Below are 18,791 nucleotides of genomic sequence, written 5' to 3' on the forward strand. Positions count from 1 at the left end.
CCCATTCTCAAACTCTTCTTCAATATTGGTTGAGCTTTTTAAGTTGGGAGTTTCCATTTGTAGGTAATTGAAAAATTACCAAAATTTGTAAGCTTTAGAGTTAATGCACAAATGTCCTGCCGCGATACCCGAGGAGTAGACAAATTGTCAAACCTTGTAAAAATTCTGGTGTGTTCATTCCTTTCTTTATTTTTGCTTTTTAGATTTTATATTCAATATTGAATTATAATATTTCCTGGATTATTTATATTTATAGTAGGATAATATTTGTACATATAATGCTATTCATTTGACACTATTCATACATATGGTACTATTCATCTACTATATGTTTATAGTAAAGAGGAAGGTACCCAGTTCCATAAACATAATCCTCATCACAATTGGAGAGCTTGATGAGTGCAATTCATATCATATTTTCTTAGCCCTCAATTCATGCTTTTGCTTGTCTTTCAGCACTTCTTTATAAAGATTTGGTGTTATTCTGGCTATATTTGTTAATGATGTAGGAATTGAGGAGCTTGATTTAACTAGGAGTGAATCAGGTCATCGAAATGATAGAAATTTGAACAAATATTAAGTGCTCAACCTCAACACGAGCAAAGCACAGTCATGCTCTGTCCCCCTAAATCTCCCAGCCTGCTGTGGATAAAGTGAAGAAGCCTATAGGGGAGTGACACCATGGTGAACACAGTTGAAGCACGATCATGTCCCTCCCCCTGAATCTTTCGGGCTGGAATGGCTATTTTTCTTAACGGCATGATCATGTTCATGGAAACACGCACCAAGCATGACCGGCTTCCTTCCACTAAAAATCTCAGGAGAACACTTAACCGATTCACTCAGAAGCGGTCCATGGAAACACGGTTTAAGCACAATCATTTTTAGACCGTGTCGAGCTTCAAGACAACCCTTTTAACCCCAGTTTTTAATGTTTTGCTCTCATCTTTGTTCAGGGACTCAACTATCCACCGGAGGACACTGAAGAGGGCGAAGATCAGGCTTCACCACACACTCTAAGGGGATCAAGAGGAGTGGGGTTGAGCATATAGAGATCTCTACATGGAAGATCATCTTGAGTAGAAGGGAGTCATGTCTTCTTTCTCTTGCTCTTCATTTATGTCTTTCTTGTTGTACCTATCCATGAGGGGCTAACCGTCCACGGTGCCCCGGAATGTTGAACTATGTGGCTTTGTATGCTTTGACTACTTGATTATTAATGATTATGGAGCTCCTTGAATGTCTTGTGTTTTAATCTTGTGTTTGCTTATCTTGATGGCTTAAATTGCACAGCTGCCTTGGTAATTTAGTTATCTTGGCATAACTAGTGTGTTTGAGAAGCATGAATGCAACATCGCTTTAAGGGCACACACTTGAATTGTGGAATGTACCTGGTAATTGTTATAATCAAGTCAACATACTATAACTCATAGGAATCGTCCCCGGGCATTGCTTTCTTGTAGTTGAAAACACAATCCTAATCCCTCGATTTCTACCATCATTCACTCTTTCACTATTAGTTCTTAATTAAATCTTTTATCACCTTTTGTTTGACTGAATATCAAAAGATAGATTAGTACTTTAAGTCCAGTCCTTGAGGTTCGACAACCCTACCCCTCACGGGGTACCACTTTATTACTTGTGTGCGACCCGTGCCCTTGCGGAGAACACATCAGAGCTACCCAATGGCTTAGTCTTTTAGGACATTTGGTCAATACTATTGGAGCTCCAAAAGTTCATCTCATTACTAGAGATTTGATAAGAATTGCCTTTAGGCTTGCTAGTCATGGTGTTACTTTACATTGTTTATCTTTGTTTCTATCCTACCAGGATAGGGATCTTCCAAGATGGCTAATGAAGACTCTTCAACTATGGCTATCACTGGCCTTAGCTAATTAGCTTTACTTTCAGTTGGTTGATTGTTGCTTTTCTCTTTTTCACCCTTTGTTGTTTTATTTTAATTTCTTTGTAATTTTCTGTTTTTTTTTCAAACAAATTTCAGCTCAGCAGCTCTTCAAAAACATTGGAAAAAACCAAAATGGAGCATTGTGAGTTGTTGGAGTTGTGCATCACATATACGTGGACAAAAATGAGTACTAAGACTGAAAGTGAACGGAAGAAGAACCTTGAATTACCACTTATCTAGAAATTGAAAATCAAATATTTGGAAAGGTCCTGCATTCTAGAGCATAGCAGAAGCAGAGTCATGAGCATTTCCATTCATGACCATCTTCATTAGCATGTCATTCAGAGTGTCAATAGGACCTGGCAAGCACCAATGAATGCAGTCATTTTTATCATTCTGCTGCTTACCACCATCAAATGGATAATAAGTACCGTAAGGACCTGGATGCCCATCAGGTCGCAAGAGGAAAAGATGGTAAGTATCAAGAAGCTCGATTCTCACCCCATTCCTTGCTCCAATGGGTGCAGCCTTCTCATACTCCTCAACCTCAACTTCCCTCATTTTAAGGTCTGCCGGAGCACCACTTATTTCCCCTTCTCTAAATGGCCTTGTCCTATTGCAAACTCTTTCAGTAGGTGACTCTCCAGCTTCATAGTGGCTTGGTGGCCATGTCCTAACAATGACAATGGGCTTGTGTTCAGATGTAGCAATGAAGTTGAGACTCAATTGAAGTGCCTTCGCATAAGCCTTAGCAGCCCCATATTCTTTGAGTCCCAATCCAGGGCAGTAATGGCAGCCAATGACTTCGTTTTTCTCAAATATAATGCTTGGATTATAGAACCAAGGGCTGCCCGAGAGCACCATATAGTCATATTGGTTATAGAATCTGGTCCACGTGCTATCCAGAATGTCAAGATGAAGGTTCATATACTTTTTAGAGGAAACCCCTGGGTCATCGATAGTTTCATAGTGTACCAGAAGTGGAGACCAAATCTCATAGATTGTGAAGTTGTGAGATGGAAAGTAGAATGTTATTATGTGGAAGGATGGGTCATGATATATAACGTGATGTTCTTCTACCTGCGGGATTAAAGAAGTTCATAATCCATTGTTTAGTACTATCAAGAAAAGAGAATGTGAAATAGTTTAATATTGAACATTACAAGATCTAAGTCTATAGAAGTTAAGTATCTAATAAATGCTGAGTCTCAGAAATTAGAGTAGTATGGAATGTGGAGATTAGAATATATATTACCTGAGAGAGTTGGCAGAGTAAGGAGTGCACATGGTTTTGGTAAATGGAATCGCCAATGAATGCCCATGATTTATGACGCATTGCATCCAGAAATGTCACCGGATCAAAGGGAGGCAGGTCACAGAATCTTGGTTTCCATCTCCAGTAAAGAAAACCTCTATCAGGCCTCCCATTCTTAAGACAGTTATTATACCGTGGTATTCCACCACAGGTTTTATCTGTGTATGCTGGGTTCTGCAGGATTTGGTATCCATTCCCCAATAGAAAGATCACATGCTTCTGCAATATACACCACAAAAATATGCCTAATTAATTATGAAATTTAGTAATGATGGAAACACTTTTTGTAATGCAACGTTCTTACCAAAACCGTATTGAAGTCTACATTTTTTTTCAAAAGAATTAATTAATTTCTATTTCCCAATTGTTATTTTATTTTAAATTTATGTTTAAAAATTTAAATAAAATAACACATTCTTGTTGTACTCCTTTGTTCTCTGTTATTTATTTTCAGTCTTTTATTGTTCGTTTTTTCCTCTCTGTTGTACTTTCTTTGTTCTCTTCTTTTTAATCAAATTGCTGGTTTATCCACTTTATTAAAAAAAAAAAAAAACATTCTTTTGAAAGTTAAATTTCTTCATAAAAAAAAGTCATTTTTAATTTAAAAGTTACCAATCCAATTACATTCAGTTTATATTTCTAATTTCATGAAGAAAAAAATAAAAAAAGTGAAATCATAAAAAAAGTTTTAGTTTAAAGTTTTTTTTTAAAAAAAGATAAATCTCAATTATATTAGATGAAACAACCAAGAGTACATTAAAAGAAGCACAAAACAACTGAAGAACAAATTAAAACAATCAACTATAAATAAATATTTACAATAAAATAGTGTGTAAAAGAAGTATATATATATATAATTATTTATTTAAATTATAAATACTTTTTAAAAATAGTTACAAACAAAATCACAAAAAAAAAAAAATTAGAGAAAGACTAAACTATAAACAGAACTAAATTGTTTATGAAACACAGTGCAAAAATCAGGACATGTAACTCACACAATTCTTTTTTTTCAGAGAGAAAGCACTCAGGTACAGAGATCAGTACCTACCTTTCTTTAAGTGCTGTTCTCTAACACTTGATTCCTTCATCAAAGGCCTTATATTCAATCGCTCTTGTTCCTCCAATAACAAGGAGTCTGAAATATCCATAGACATATATGTGAAAAAAAAAGGAATGAAATTCATCATGGCAGAATGAAGCAATGCTATGGGAAACAAAAAAGATACGGTTTTCGGTCTCTGGTGTCCATGCGTTGAAGTAGCCAATGAAGAGGTAGCAAGCGGCACTGGCTAATAGGACAGCACCAATGAACTTGAAGAACACCATGCTAATGCTACTCCTCCTCAAACCCTCTTGTGAAAGCAGTGGTTCAAGGTCCCCTGCCACATCCACGTCTTTCATTGCCATCTGTGCTCAACAAACAAAGCACAGAGAACAAGCTTGATGCTAACCCCCCTCAAACTGGGTTTTCAATGAGTTGTTGTATTGATGATTTTATAGCACCGGAATATATATGGCTATTTCATTAATCATGTTTATACATAATGACAAGTGATTTGTACAGTCACCCCACCCGCAAAAAAATTGTTGGTATGGAATATTTAAAAAGTTATGAGTTTAACTCTTTGCTGGATTTAGTGAAGGTAATGGACTCTTCATTTGTGAGTATTGTTTTCATAACCGGACCAGACCGGTTGGTCGGACAGACAGAATCAGGGAACCGGCCGGCAATCCAGCCCGGTTCTATAGAACTAGTTGACCAAGAGTCAACCCGGTCAAACCTGATCAAACCCTGGCGAACCTCCCGGTTTGACTAGAAACCAGAGTTGAACTCGGTTCTAAAGTTTTGCTTAAACTATAACAATTCACGGGCTTCAATTCACCTACCTCTCTCTTTGCTATCCAAAAGATGCTTGCTCTCTCCAACTCAAAGATTTCCCTTGATTCCATTCTATCTAAGTCACCATCAGAGCCCCTTCTCTCTCTCTCTCTCTCTCTCTCTCTCTCTCTCTCTCTCTCTGGTATTCAAGCAATTCTTTTTTCCATTTTGTTTTTCAACTTTTTCTTCTTTTTCACTGTATTTCAGTCCACATAAAAAAATTTATTTATAATTTTTCATTAAATTTTTTAAGGGCTAGTGAGGAGAATCTTATATATGATGTAGTTTTTTATGTCATTAGATTTAATTGGACATGGAATAATATATGAGTTTAGAATTTTTTTGGAATATATATATATATATATATATTACCTCATCCGGATCGACCAAACCGGGCCATCCGGTCCAACCGATTGACTCATGACCCGCTTGCTTAGCCGGTTCACTTCCTGGTCCGATTCTGAAAACATTGTTTGTGAGTTAGAGTTTACAACTTGAATCCTGCAGTACTGAGCTATAGTGTACGGACTGAACTTTTAATTCCTAATCCAGGTATACACTTGATGCTTTGCTCTAGAAAAAGAAAGACAAAATAAATTGAAACTTTATGCCTGCAGCCAATTGCAACAAATGTCGAAACCCCACAAGAGGTCTACCACACCTTTGCGGAGAGGACAGAACTTTTCTGACCTTGCTTCTTGTTGGATTAATGAGCCAATTTTCAACCACATCTTGAGGATCTTTCATTCTGCATATTGCTTTTTCCCCCTTTTTTTTTTTTTAAAGAAATGTGGACATTATAATGATAATTATAATTCATTGTGTGCTTATTTTTTAGAATTCTGCTTTTAGTTTGTGCACAAGCCTACATCCGGATCAAAGTCTAGCAATTGGGAAGAGCTCCTAAAGTAGTATCCAGGATTTAAGCTGGACCACAATGAGTACTAATCTTTTGTAATTTACGCAGAAATGTATAGAAGTTGTTTGCTCTGAGATTGATTCTTTTCTTGTGGAGGTCTTACGAATTACTTTACATGTATAGATTGGCGATAAACGACTTCCCACAAGGGGTGTCAAACAGACAGTCAAGTACAATGATGTACTAGCTATGGTGATTTAAGAACCCCCTAAAAGATTTACTATGTGGGTTGGGTAACACGCGGCAATTAGGGCTTGCCATGTACCCCCAAGATGATATATCATGGATCATAACCTCACAATAGTAAATCCCCCTTACCTTTGCAACTACTGGAAAGATGGAGAATACACTCCTCCCACAAGGGTACCCAATGAACATTTGATGAACAATACCGATACAGATGTTTATACAATATATAATATATCAGTACAGTACTATACAATGTGACTTCCACTACTCAAGGTGACATTTGCTACAATGTTGTCAAACTGGGAACCGGTCATGAGACCGGTCCAGTTACACCCTTTGACCTGCCTTTGAAATAACCTAGACAAAAATCTGATGACCCGACTTGTTTACCCAAGGATCGGATAACTTGAGCGGATCTAACTGGTTAAGCAAAATATTTTTTTTTTCAAAGAAAAGAGAGAATGAGAAGATTGAAGGTGAAAAACAGAGGAGAAGTGAAACAGAACCACTGGCGGGCAGTGAGAGAATGAGGAAGAAATGAGACAACACCGAAGGAGAGACAGAGAGAGTTCATCTTTATTTTTATTTATTTATTTAATTTTTTAGTCCGGAGGGGAATGCTAAGGGTGAGATAGAGTTGAGGGTTCACGTGCTTCTGCTTTTTCTTTTTTTTATATTATATATTTTTTAATATTTTATATTTTTAAAAATTTAATAATAATATGTAAAACTAAAATTTTAAATATTAAATTAATTGTATATGGATATTTAAAAAAACAAGGAAAGTATATAAAATTAAAATTTTAAATATGATATTTTAACTAATTGTGTTTTTTATTTATTAAAAAATAGGTTATATTATTTTTTATTATTATTAATTTATTATAATATATTTTTTAATATTTTATTATTGACCCGGTTCGATCCGGTCGAACCCATCGTCCTTGGTCCCTAGGCTTGGCCAAGTCCCTCGACTATGCTATCTAGTGGTCTGAGAATATATACTATATATGGATATGTATATATATGATATATATATATATATATATATATATAAGAGCAAAGATCATCTGGGTACGTTCACAGAGACGTCCCTAGATTTGAAAAAGTATGAGTGAGAGTAAGGATGAGAGAGATGGCACATATCGGTGCATGAATAGTGCCGAGCATGGTACCCGGTCCATATAAGTTGTTCTGTTGTGCTTTGGGTGTAGTTTAAGTTTTTAATTTGCAGCTGTAGAGTCTAGTAGGAATGGGTTTGAATGGCTGAGATTGATTCAGTTATTGTACGATCATCATTGACGGTTTATATTAAAACATTGTGCGTCCAACTTATTCAATGTGCAACTATTCATAAGCACTGTAAAAGCTATGCATCTGAATGATCTAGACGGGTGGTTAATGATCTGACGGTTGATAATCAACTTGCGTAGATTTGAAATCTGAGGGCATGCGTAGAAGACGTCGTCGCTATAGATAATATAGACAAGAATTGAAAGATGGTATGGCACATTATATAAATGTGAAACATGGTGGAGGAATTAAAAACTTTTTAAGTTTACCATAGGTTGATTAAATTAATGGATAAGAGGGTTTTCTTTTATGACCCATTGTGTGTTAATTTTTTGGCAGAGTACCAAACTATGATCATTTTTTATTATGTGATCCGAACTTCAATTTGAATCAAAATAATTACCCAACTTTAATTCTTTACATGGTGGTTACTTGAGAGATTCTGATTTATTTTTGGATGATATAAATGCTAAAAATTCTCAGTCAACATATGCATGAAACATCTGTCTGCCCAATTGGTAATTTCATTTCAAATGTTGATAGAAATTTATAATATTATATCATCAAAAATAGAGCCAAAAATCTCTTCGCTGACCATACAGTGGAACAACATTAAAATTGGATAATTATTTTTATTTAAATTAAAGTCTAGACCCCAAAATGAAAACGGGTCATAGTTTGGTACACTATCAAAAAATTTACCCTACCCATTGTAGTATGCTTTTCTTTGTGTTTGATGTGCCAAACTAAAGGAATTCAAATTTATTTATTTATTTTATTTTATTTATTTATTTATTTATTTATTATTATTATTATTATTATTATTATTATTATTATTATTATTATTATTATTATTCAACAAAAACTGATAAATCAAATTTATTTAAAAAATATATGGAGGATCATAATGCAATTAGCACATGGTCCCATAACAATGATCAATAAGACAAAAAAAAACATAGCACATGGTCCCAGTACAATGCAATCACCAGTGGGAAACACATGTTGGAATAAGTTGTGCTTAAGACCCTCCACTAGCAATGGACTTGTTGATACTTCTATAATGACGACAAGGCTTTTCTTACCAAACTAATTAAATTACTAATTATATGAGGATGAGACAAGACATGAACAAAAAAATTCAAAACAAAACTAGAACTAAGTATGGTTAATTTAATTCTCATATTTGATCATCATTACCATTAAAAATAAAAAGTATAAAAATAAAAATAAGTCCCTAAATAATCTATACCTCTTAAACAATTTACTGAGTTTCTTTTTTTGTTTATTTTTCTCATTCCTCCAAACTCCAAAGTTCAAGAATCCAAACAATATTTTTCGACAAATCAAGACTCAAAAGAGCGTTATGAAATCGAGAAAAAAAAAGAGCAAATTACATGCCCTAAGTCATTTCTTACAAAAACAACAAAAAAATTAAAAAAAAAAAAATTAAAAAAAATTAAAAACCGGGTTCCATCCGGTTTTGGTTCGACCGGCCGGTTCACCAGGTTTGGCTGGGTTTGACGGTTCAAAATTTGGTCAACATTAATTCTAAAACCGGACCGGGCTATGGGCCGGTTCCAGGTTTTTCCGATCCGACCGGCCGATCCGGTCCGGTTTTAAAAACACTGTCCAAACTTTGGCATTTATAGTCTCGGGCTTTATTGAACTAAGATAATGTAAAGAAATTAAAGTTAAGAATCAGTTTGAAAAGGACAATTTTTTTTAAATATCTTTTATTCAAGTAGTCACAAATTTTATAAAAAAATGCTCGGTAAGGTCTAGATCCATCAATAGTGGCCCGTCCCTTAGCATAGGGTGAGTGGAATGCCATACAGATCTTGCATCAAGTAAAGTATAGAGGGCACCCTAGAAAAAAAAAACAAATGATCCTAAATCTTGATCACCATAAGATATAGGAACATAAGATGATTAACTCAATCTTATCACATGGGAAGTAAAGGAGTTTCATTGCCCTAGTTGCACTTTACAAAGTATCTAAATTAAAAACCTTGTAATCCATCACCAACCAAGCAAAAGCCATACAGTGGGTACTCTTCCAAAAGCTTCTCGAGAAAAGGGATCCCATCACTTGTCAAAAAATTTATAGTGATGGAATGGTAGAGTGACATAAGGCAAAGAAATTTTCCATGCCCTTGCTCAGAGAAACAACTGAGCATTAAGATCTAGGTGACTCTATTGGCACACATAGAACATCAAAGTTTTTATGGAAAGAGCCAACCGGCTAAAATTTATTGAAAAAGAAAAGAAGTCTCATGATTACAAAGAAAAACAATATAACAAAGAAAAAGACATAGGAAGTAAACAAAAAGACAAAGAAACGGAAACAGAGAGTTACATAGAGAAACTATTAAACTTGAAGGCCTTCATGAGCCAGTAAAGGAGATCCTTGCCTTGGTGAAAAAGAGTTATGCAATGAAGCGCAAGCCATGCAAGGCCAATATGAGAGTAGCTATGTTCCAATCTCGAGGGAATAAAATGGATCTTTGTATAACCAATAACTGTTAAGATGTTTGTTGATCATCTAATCCCAGGGGTCAACTCTCCAATGTTGATGATTGTAGCCAAAAGTGATTGTATCCTGAAGATCCTTGCTAGAAGTAAAGATATGTTTTATAGTAGAGTCATTATCCTTGATAACCTCCAAGGCTAAAGATAGAGCTTCAGCTTCAATTGATGTGGTAGTTGAATCTGGGAGTGGACAACTTTCCTCCTGAAGAGTTGAAGAATTATGGTTCATGATCAGAAAGCCCAATCCTCCTTTATTAGTATTTTTGTCACACCCCAAACCCGGCTCGCTAGACCCGGTGCCCTGACAAATGGCCGCACACCTACATGACCAAGACCCAGTAGGCATGCAAGGCCTCAAAACCCGAGGAAGAGAGTTCTTACCTCATCAATAGCAGTGAATCAACCAAACCCGTGACGGTGAGATTCTTCTCTTTTCCTCGTCGCTGACACCACCCGCAAATAGAGAGAGAAGGAGGAGACTATGTCTTTCTCATTTTCCTAACAGTGATCTAAATCGCAAGGAGTTGAAGAGATGTATAGGGTTTTGAACTTAAAATACAATCAACGGCTAGGATTTAGTTAAGTAATATCAATGGCTAGGATTAAAATTATAAATAACAGCGGGTGGTGTCGGTGATGAGGAAAAGAGAAGGATCTTGTCGTCACTGGTTTGGTTGATTCACTGCTATTGATGAGATAAGAACCCTCTTCCTCGGATTTTGAGGCCTTGCACGCCTACTGGGTCTTTGGTCTTGTAAGTGTGCTCTTCTCCTTTCAGGGCCTATCCAAAAGAGAATCCAGTACATATTGGTCGTGAATATCTGAATAGGACAAACGTTTGTCAGCTCACCGGGTCTAGCGAGCCGGATTTGGGGCGTGACAATTTTCCTTACAAATTCTGGCATAGAATAAGAATGGACCATCTGCAAAAGAGAAATTGTTAAGGAAAAAAGCATTTTCCATAACAAGTGAGAGGAGAGGAGGAGAACTCCCTAATGTGGGTGACTGTTTTTTTCAGCAATCAAAGGCAATATTTTGAGCTTCACCATTAAAGATCAAAATAAATCTTGATTTCTAAAAAAACCAAACACCAACCCACAATGATGGACTTCAAAAACACAAAGGTGCAAGGTTGATAGGAAGAAAGCCAAGATCCATTCAAAATTCCAAGAAGGAAAAGAATGCTTCTTTTCAAAATATTGCTAATAATTGACCAAAAGATTTTAGCTTTATGACAAGTAGTAAAAAGATGATCAATAGTTTCCTTTTCTAGTCCACGCATAGTGTACATATCCTAAGGACCCAAATTTAAATAGAAGAGATATTCCTTATTTTTTTAATTTTTCCCGAATAAGCAACCAAGTGAAATGTTTCACACGAGGGGCCGCATTCAATCTCTAAAGATATTTCTATCCTTCCCATGAATCATCTTGAATGACCCTGGAATTCAAGTGGTGATACAAAGCAAAGGAGGTCCTATTCACTTTGGAGTTTGGGAGCCAGACCCAAGTGTTTGGACCATTGACATCCACTGACACATTGTGGAGGAAATGATGGTTCATATGATCTCTAAAAATGTTATGCAGTTTGACAAGGTCCCAATGAGAGTCTGCCGTGAAATCTGCAAATCTAATGATGTCAAGAACCAAGTTCATATTTATATAGATGGGCTTAAGAACAATAGGAATATCACAATACCAAGGATCCCACATAAAAGAAGTAGAATTAGGATTAAGAGATTTCACCCACATCAAGTGCTTAATGCACAAGGCAGTTTGGTAGACACCAAGAAAAAACCAAGTGCAAGCAACTGGAGTAGAATCCTTTAAGAAGTTCAACTGGTTTTATTTATGCCAAACAATGTCGACCCAAATAAAATTGACAAAATTTAGGTAGCTCAAAATATGCTTGGTCATAAAAGAGATTTTAGGGAAATTAAGATTTCTAAAAGACAAACCCCCTCAGACTTATTAATGGTAAGATCATTCCATAATACTAAGCAAATGCCATTTCGATCACTACCCTTAGACTAAAAGAATTTCCTCATAATTTTAGTAATGTGATCCAAGATAGAGTTTGGAATTGGGTAAACAGAAAAGTAATAAAGGGTGATAGATAAAGCAGAGGAATTGATTAAGATAGCTATGACAACTGCAAAAATAAAATAATGATTCTATCTAGAGGTTAGCTTCTTAATGCGATCAAGCATATAGCATGAAATCCTATATGTTTAGTACCAAACTCATATGAAATTGCATTCTTTTGATCACCATGGGCTTTAAATGCATTTCAAGGCCTAAAAAGAAAATATTGAGGCGATCCGAGGCAAATCAGTCCAAAACGCAACTTTCTTAACATCACCGCAGCTGCGGTCTAACCGTGCCAGTGCCCAAGACTAAGGAAGATATCACAAGAGGCACAATAACCCTCACAATGGCCGTGGTCATAATAGATAATGTCCAGGACTAGACCGTGCCAGGATGCAACTTGTCACCCAAGGAAATTAAATTTTAATAAGGGTGATTCTTTTGCTGATTTTGGTTGGAAACTAGCCAGATTTCTAGAGACCAATATGGCTAGAGATGAGAATGAATCTTATTTCAACAGATGCCGATGGATTTCTCAAGAGGGATTTAACACGTATTGATCGAAAGAGGGTGTGCAAAGAGATTTGGCACCATCTTGACATCCTTGGGATCTTCTTAACCTCAACTATCGGAGAACTATTGGAGGGAGTTAGTTTTAGGATTCTTTACACTTGCTTGTGAATTTTATATTCTTTCAATCTCCATTCTTTATCCATAGAACCCTAATTTGAGGGAAATTGTATGCCATTATACCTAAGCTTTTCTTGAGAGTATTGATTTTTAGTGGCAATATATTCTTCTCTAGTAATTGTGATTCATTGCATGGTTTCTTGTTGATTATTGTGTTGATGTTGTGAGGAAGAGATTCATACTCAATAGAGCACCCATGCCTTGTTATGTCTATGCATGCGTTAAGTGATGAATGCATTTCATATCATATTTATTTACCCTCAATTCATTATTTTACTCATTCTTTATCATAATTTTGTGTATATTTGGTGCTATACTTGGTATAATTGTTCCATGTGCAGGATTTTGGGGTTTGAAGCAATTTGGAGTGAATTTGGGGATGAAACGAGTGAAGAACGAAGATATTTACTAAGTGCTCAAGCTGAACATGGGCAGAGCACGATCTTGCTCTGTCCCACTGATTATTTCTGCCTAGAGGAGTGCCCAGTGAAAAACTCAAGCAGGAGGATGCTCTCGGGCTGAACATAGTCAGGGCATGAGCGTGTTCCTCCCACTGAATAATTCAGGTCTGGGGCATTTTTTGCATAATAGGGGAAGCACGCTTCACTTTGCTCCTAGCACAATCATACTCAAATAAAACACGGTCCATGCATGATCATGCTCCATCCCACTAGAAAATCCAGGTGAGCACTCAGCCGATTCACTCAAAAGCCCAACCGAAGAAGCACGATCGAAGCAAGACCGTGTTTAGCCCATGTCGAGCCCAAAACTATCCTTTTTAACTCCATATTCTAGGGTTTCACTCTGCATCTTTGTTCGGGGATTCTTCTCTCCACCGGGAGGACTTTGATGAGAGCGAAGATCAAGCTTTACCACATCTTCTAAGGGGATCAAGGACTAGTTGGAGGCACTAGAGAAGTGGGGTTAGCATATCAGAGCTCAATAATGAAGATCATTTTGAAAAGGAGGAAGTCATGTCTTCTTCCTCTAGCTCTTTATCTTTCTCTTCTTGGTTGTACCCATCCATGGTGCCTTGGGATGTGAACTATGATACTCTGTATGCTTTGCACTACTTGTTTTTAATGTCTATGACATTCTTTTAGATTTATGTGTTTAATCTTGTGTTGCATAACTTGATATGTTGGATTGTGCACATTTGTCTTGTTGAAACTTGATGTATGGATTACAATAGTTATGATTGCTTGTGTGATTGCAAAACTTGATGTGTTTGAAATGCATAGTTATCTTGGCAAAACTTGGTGTACTTGAGGACTATAGATGCAACATTGCTTGTGAGCACACACTTGAACTTTAAAAAGTACCTGGTAGGCTTTAGAAGCAAGTCGGCATGCTATAGCTCATAGGGATCATCCTTGAGCATTGCTCTCTTATTGTTGAAAACTTTGTTCCTAATCCATCCTTTATCTCCACCTATTCTCACCCATGTTTAATTGTTTCTTTTCTTAAAACCAATCCAATTCTTGCTTAACTAGACATCGGAAGAAGAGTGAGTAATTTAAGTCCAATCCTGTGGTTTGACAACCCTACCCCTCACGGGGTACCACTGTATTACTTCTGGATGACCCGTATACTTGCGAAGAGTGCATCAAGTTTTTGGTGCCGTTGTCAGGGACTGGCAACTTTTAGGAAAATTAGGATTCAGGTTATTTAGTTTGTTAATATTGTTCATATTTGTGAATATTTGTTTCCTTTTAATTCCATTCATTATTTTGACTTTATTTTTTGGTTTTAATAATTTTACTTACTTGAGCCTTCACTGATTCATTTTTTTTTTTTACTTGTCATTATGGAGGAACTATTAGGTATATTGAGATGTCACCCGTTCACTCTCAATGACAACAATGAGGATACCAGCTACCCTAATGATGTGCAAAGGTTGGCAGAGCTTATTTCAAACTTCTGTGAGCAAACATCTCAGTGGAATCAGTTCATGAGCACTGAGACAGGTACTTCCCTAATGACCAAGAACAAGAGTTTAGTGTGAGCTAGACATTATCCGTTTCGGGGGATCTTACCAAGCATACACAAAAAGGAGGAATTATGATTGTAAGTTCATGGAGGATGGATCGACCACATTGCAATAATTGAAGAGAAAACTTCATCTGCAATCATCGATATAGAAACTGAGGATATGACTGACACAAGTACAGGCCTAATACCTTCTAGCCATCTGACATTGGAGCTCAAGGAGCTACCTTCACATTTGGAATATCCATTCTTGGATGGAAACCTCAAATGCCTATTATTATTTCATCCAAACTTGATGCAGGTCAGAAGGAGAAATTTGTAGAGATGCTACTGATACATAAAAAGGCCATAGCATGGAGTATTTCAGATATCAAGGGGATTAATCCATCTTTTTGCACATATAAAATTTTAATGGAAGATAACATTCGGCCCAAGGTTCAACCACAATGAAGATTGAATCTTAACATGATATAGGTGGTAAAGAAGGAGGTGAAGAAACTTCTAGATTTTGGAATAATTTACCTAATTTCTGACAGCCCTTAGGTGAAACCAGTCTAGGTTGTACCGAAGAAGGGGGAATAACAGTGATTACAAATGAGCAAAATGAATTGATCCCCACTCGTAAAGTAACCAGATGGCATGTATCCATAGATTACAGGAAGTTGAATGATGCTACTCGCATGGACCATTTTCCTCCGCCATTCATTGATCAAATTCTGGAACATCTGTCAGGGCACAAGTATTATTGTTTCCTTGATGGGATGTCCAGATGCTTGCAGATCTTTGTTACTCCTGAAGATTAGGAAAGACCACTTTTACATGCTTGTATTTGACGCTCCCTTACAGGAGAATATGATCTGTCCTCGGCTGATGCTGTTGATATTCCTCCTGCTAGTGAAGTTGTTCCTTCCTCTTCACCGCACACTATCACTACACATCAGAGATCACGTTAGCCACCCCGCACCTCCTCTAGTCACCCAGACTAGGCTACCTGTTCCTTAGCAACATTCATTTGGGTGCAGAGGAGCGTGGCACGTATTGCTGAGCATAAAGGTGTGTGGCTATCTCCTAAGCCGGCTTCTCCTGTGTGACCCACGCGTTATATTGGAGTTAATACATATGATTTGGATTCTTAGGGCAGCACTACTTCTTCTAGCGATGATTCTCAGCCCGAGAGCGCACCTTTCTGACTGCCACAACACAAGTCCTTTCTCCTGTTTCTATTCTTCTATTATTATTTCCATCTTTTGTAGTCAGTTAGCAAGGGGAGTCCCCTGCTACATTTTGGTTTGCCTACTTTTGCTTTGCTTTTACATATTTGATGTTTTGTTATCTTTAGTTTATTATATGTTATTTTGATTTCCCTGGGTTTCACTTATGTCTCTCCACCCATCTCAAGGGATTGTGTGGTTGCTTGGAGTTGGATATCACACACGTTGTGAGTGGCATCATCACGCTCCTTGTTCAAGAAAGTTATTTCAATTCCGTTTTATTGTGTTGTTCTCAAATTATTATATACATGACATATAATTCTACATTAAGGACAATGTAGCATTCAAGTGTGGGGGGAGGGTTGCATGCTTGCTTTTATGGTTGAGTGCTTTGCTAATGATGATCTATGATTACTTTGTTGGAAATTCTTAAACTTAGGGGAACATGTGTGTTAGTGACTTAATCGGACCAAAAATGTAGACTATCTTTTACTTTAAAGAGCTAAGACCTCATCACTTTTGCCCTAATTGTGGAGCCACCTATTCTAGGATGATAACCTTTTCGCTTAGGATGAAGCTTAGTTTTCTGAGTTCTCTTTTAGATAAAAAAAAATGTATTAGAAGTCAGATTCCTTAATTGGGATGCCCTACAAATCAATTTTAAACTTTTGTGTTTAAAAAGATGGTAGAAAGAGCTATCGCCTTAGAAGAGTGAAAGCCACTCTTGAGTAGTCAAATTTTGGGCATTACAAGTGTACATCTAGCTCTCATTGATGTTAAGGATGGTCAAATAACACTCCGAGTTGGAGAAGAGGAAGTTGTTTTCAAACTCCGGGTAATCTATGAGGCATACTATGGATTTTGATGACACTTGTTATTATGTAGATGTTATTGATGGAGTTGTTTTTGAATTCGTGCGAGGATACCTTCTTAAAAGATTAGCTCTACGAGCTATTAGAAGATGATCCTTTTGATGATGAAGCGGGGAAGAAGTGATGGAAGAATCTTATTGTCTAGAGTTGGCGTCCGTCAAAGTTTTTGCACCACCGGAACCTCCAAAGACAAAACTCTTCCGTGCAAATAAATAGTGGAGAAAGGTGACCACCAAAGAGAAAAAAACGCCCATCTCACCACCTTTTCCAGACACTTTCCAACTATTCTAATTTGGGGATTTTTGGTGAGATAAATCTAATTAATTATTTATTGACCTATTCTTGCAGTTTTTTTTCAGGTGGTTCTGAGAGGTCTCGATTTCACAAACCTCCTTGAGCACAGAACATGTACGTCAAGCTAGTGACGTTAAACAAGTGCTTCTTGGGAGGCAACCAAAGTCATTGTGTTTTGTATTTTTTTTGTGTTATATTGTCTTAGTCATTTTTCTCTTTGTCATCTTATATTGATGTGGGGTGTTTTAACTTGGGTTTTTCGGTGTATCTCTGAACTCCTTCGGTGAGTTTGTTCTATCTTGTTTGTCTCGTGTATTTGTATCGCTTGATTTAGAGAATGAAAACACTTAACCTGGGAATTTTTCAGGCCAAGCACAGGCAGAGCACACCCCTACTTGTCTTACTAATTTTTACCTGGTTCCAATTTTTGATGTTTTCCAGGTCCAACTCGAGGCTAGCACGAGCATGCCAGGAGGGATAGCATGGACATGGCGCGCTTTACACAATTGTGTCTTACCTCTTGAGACTTTGGGGAATTCTCCTAAGATAATCAGGGGGAGGGACGCACCCTGAGCATGATCGTGCTTACCCCCGATTCATATACCCTAACCCTGATGTCTATGGCAAGCACGTGCTCAGTAGTGACCGTTCGGCCTCCACCTTTTCATTTCAAAACCTAACTGTTTTTTACTCATTCTCCGTCGATCTTAGTAAGCCGCCATTTGATTTTGTTGTTTTGATATGGGGTTTCCATTGTCCATCATCTTGATTTAATTCTTGTTTCCAACCCCTCATGGGTGTTATTTTCTTCAAAATCATTGAGTTTTCATGTGAGATGAGTGAGGGTTCATCGGGGAAGATGGTCGCCGATGCACGATCATGCACCTCGAATTGAGCACGGTTTGAGTGCAACTTGGACAATCATGTTCCCCCTGTTTCCTTGGCCTCTTTGTACTGATTGAGTGTATTGTACTTTGCAGTTCATGCCTAGGAAGCAGATTATCTCCAAGAGGACCAGAACTGAGTCACCTACTCCTAGCTGCTGACTATGTGCCTACTTTCCATACTCAGGTGCACCAGGAGCGCTAGGAAGCAGATTGATCTCTCGCCCGACTGGGGAATCGCTTAAGGATGCTTGGAGACGATTATGCATTGCTCGTGCTGATCACCCTCGTTGGACAAGGCCACCACCCTCCGCACCCCTGTGCTCTAGTATATCCATTTCGTCTTCATCCACACTTTGACAGGATCGGTGATAATACTGGAGTCATCAGTCGCTGTGACTTTAACTTTCTGCTGAGCATGGTAGATGGGTTTCAACTACATTTGGGTTACGAGGTCATAGTCTCCATCTCTTATCAAGGGATTGACCCCCGCATTGGCACTCTTTTTGTTGGCCCCTACATCATGAGTCTGGTAAGACGCCTAGGTATTCTGGAAGGGACCAATAGGAAGAGGATAGTTGGCGGCATTGTATTTATGACTCTTGAGACATTGAGGTCGATGGAGATGTTGCAACGTGTCCTGACCAGAAGAGGGGCTGAGTACTGAGTCGGATTCTTTTGAATGCTCTACCGGTGAATTGTAATGCCACAACAACTTTCCAAAGGTG

General features: G+C 37.4%; 1 protein-coding gene across 1 annotated transcript; it reads right to left on the bottom strand.

The window, feature by feature from the left end:
* Positions 1 to 2,041: 2,041 nt before the first annotated feature.
* LOC120257868 (protein trichome birefringence-like 26) lies at positions 2,042 to 4,711 on the bottom strand. Its single transcript, XM_039265153.1, has 4 exons — positions 4,451 to 4,711; positions 4,273 to 4,359; positions 3,162 to 3,440; positions 2,042 to 2,986 (listed from the first exon to the last, which is right to left on the bottom strand). Exons 3-4 carry the CDS (start codon positions 3,240 to 3,242, stop codon positions 2,183 to 2,185), a joined length of 885 nt encoding a protein of 294 aa, XP_039121087.1. The 5' UTR covers positions 3,243 to 3,440; positions 4,273 to 4,359; positions 4,451 to 4,711; the 3' UTR covers positions 2,042 to 2,182.
* Between the last annotated feature and the right edge of the window lie 14,080 nt (positions 4,712 to 18,791).

Source organism: Dioscorea cayenensis, chromosome 4, assembly GCF_009730915.1.
Source record: "Dioscorea cayenensis subsp. rotundata cultivar TDr96_F1 chromosome 4, TDr96_F1_v2_PseudoChromosome.rev07_lg8_w22 25.fasta, whole genome shotgun sequence".
NCBI lineage: Eukaryota > Viridiplantae > Streptophyta > Magnoliopsida > Dioscoreales > Dioscoreaceae > Dioscorea > Dioscorea cayenensis.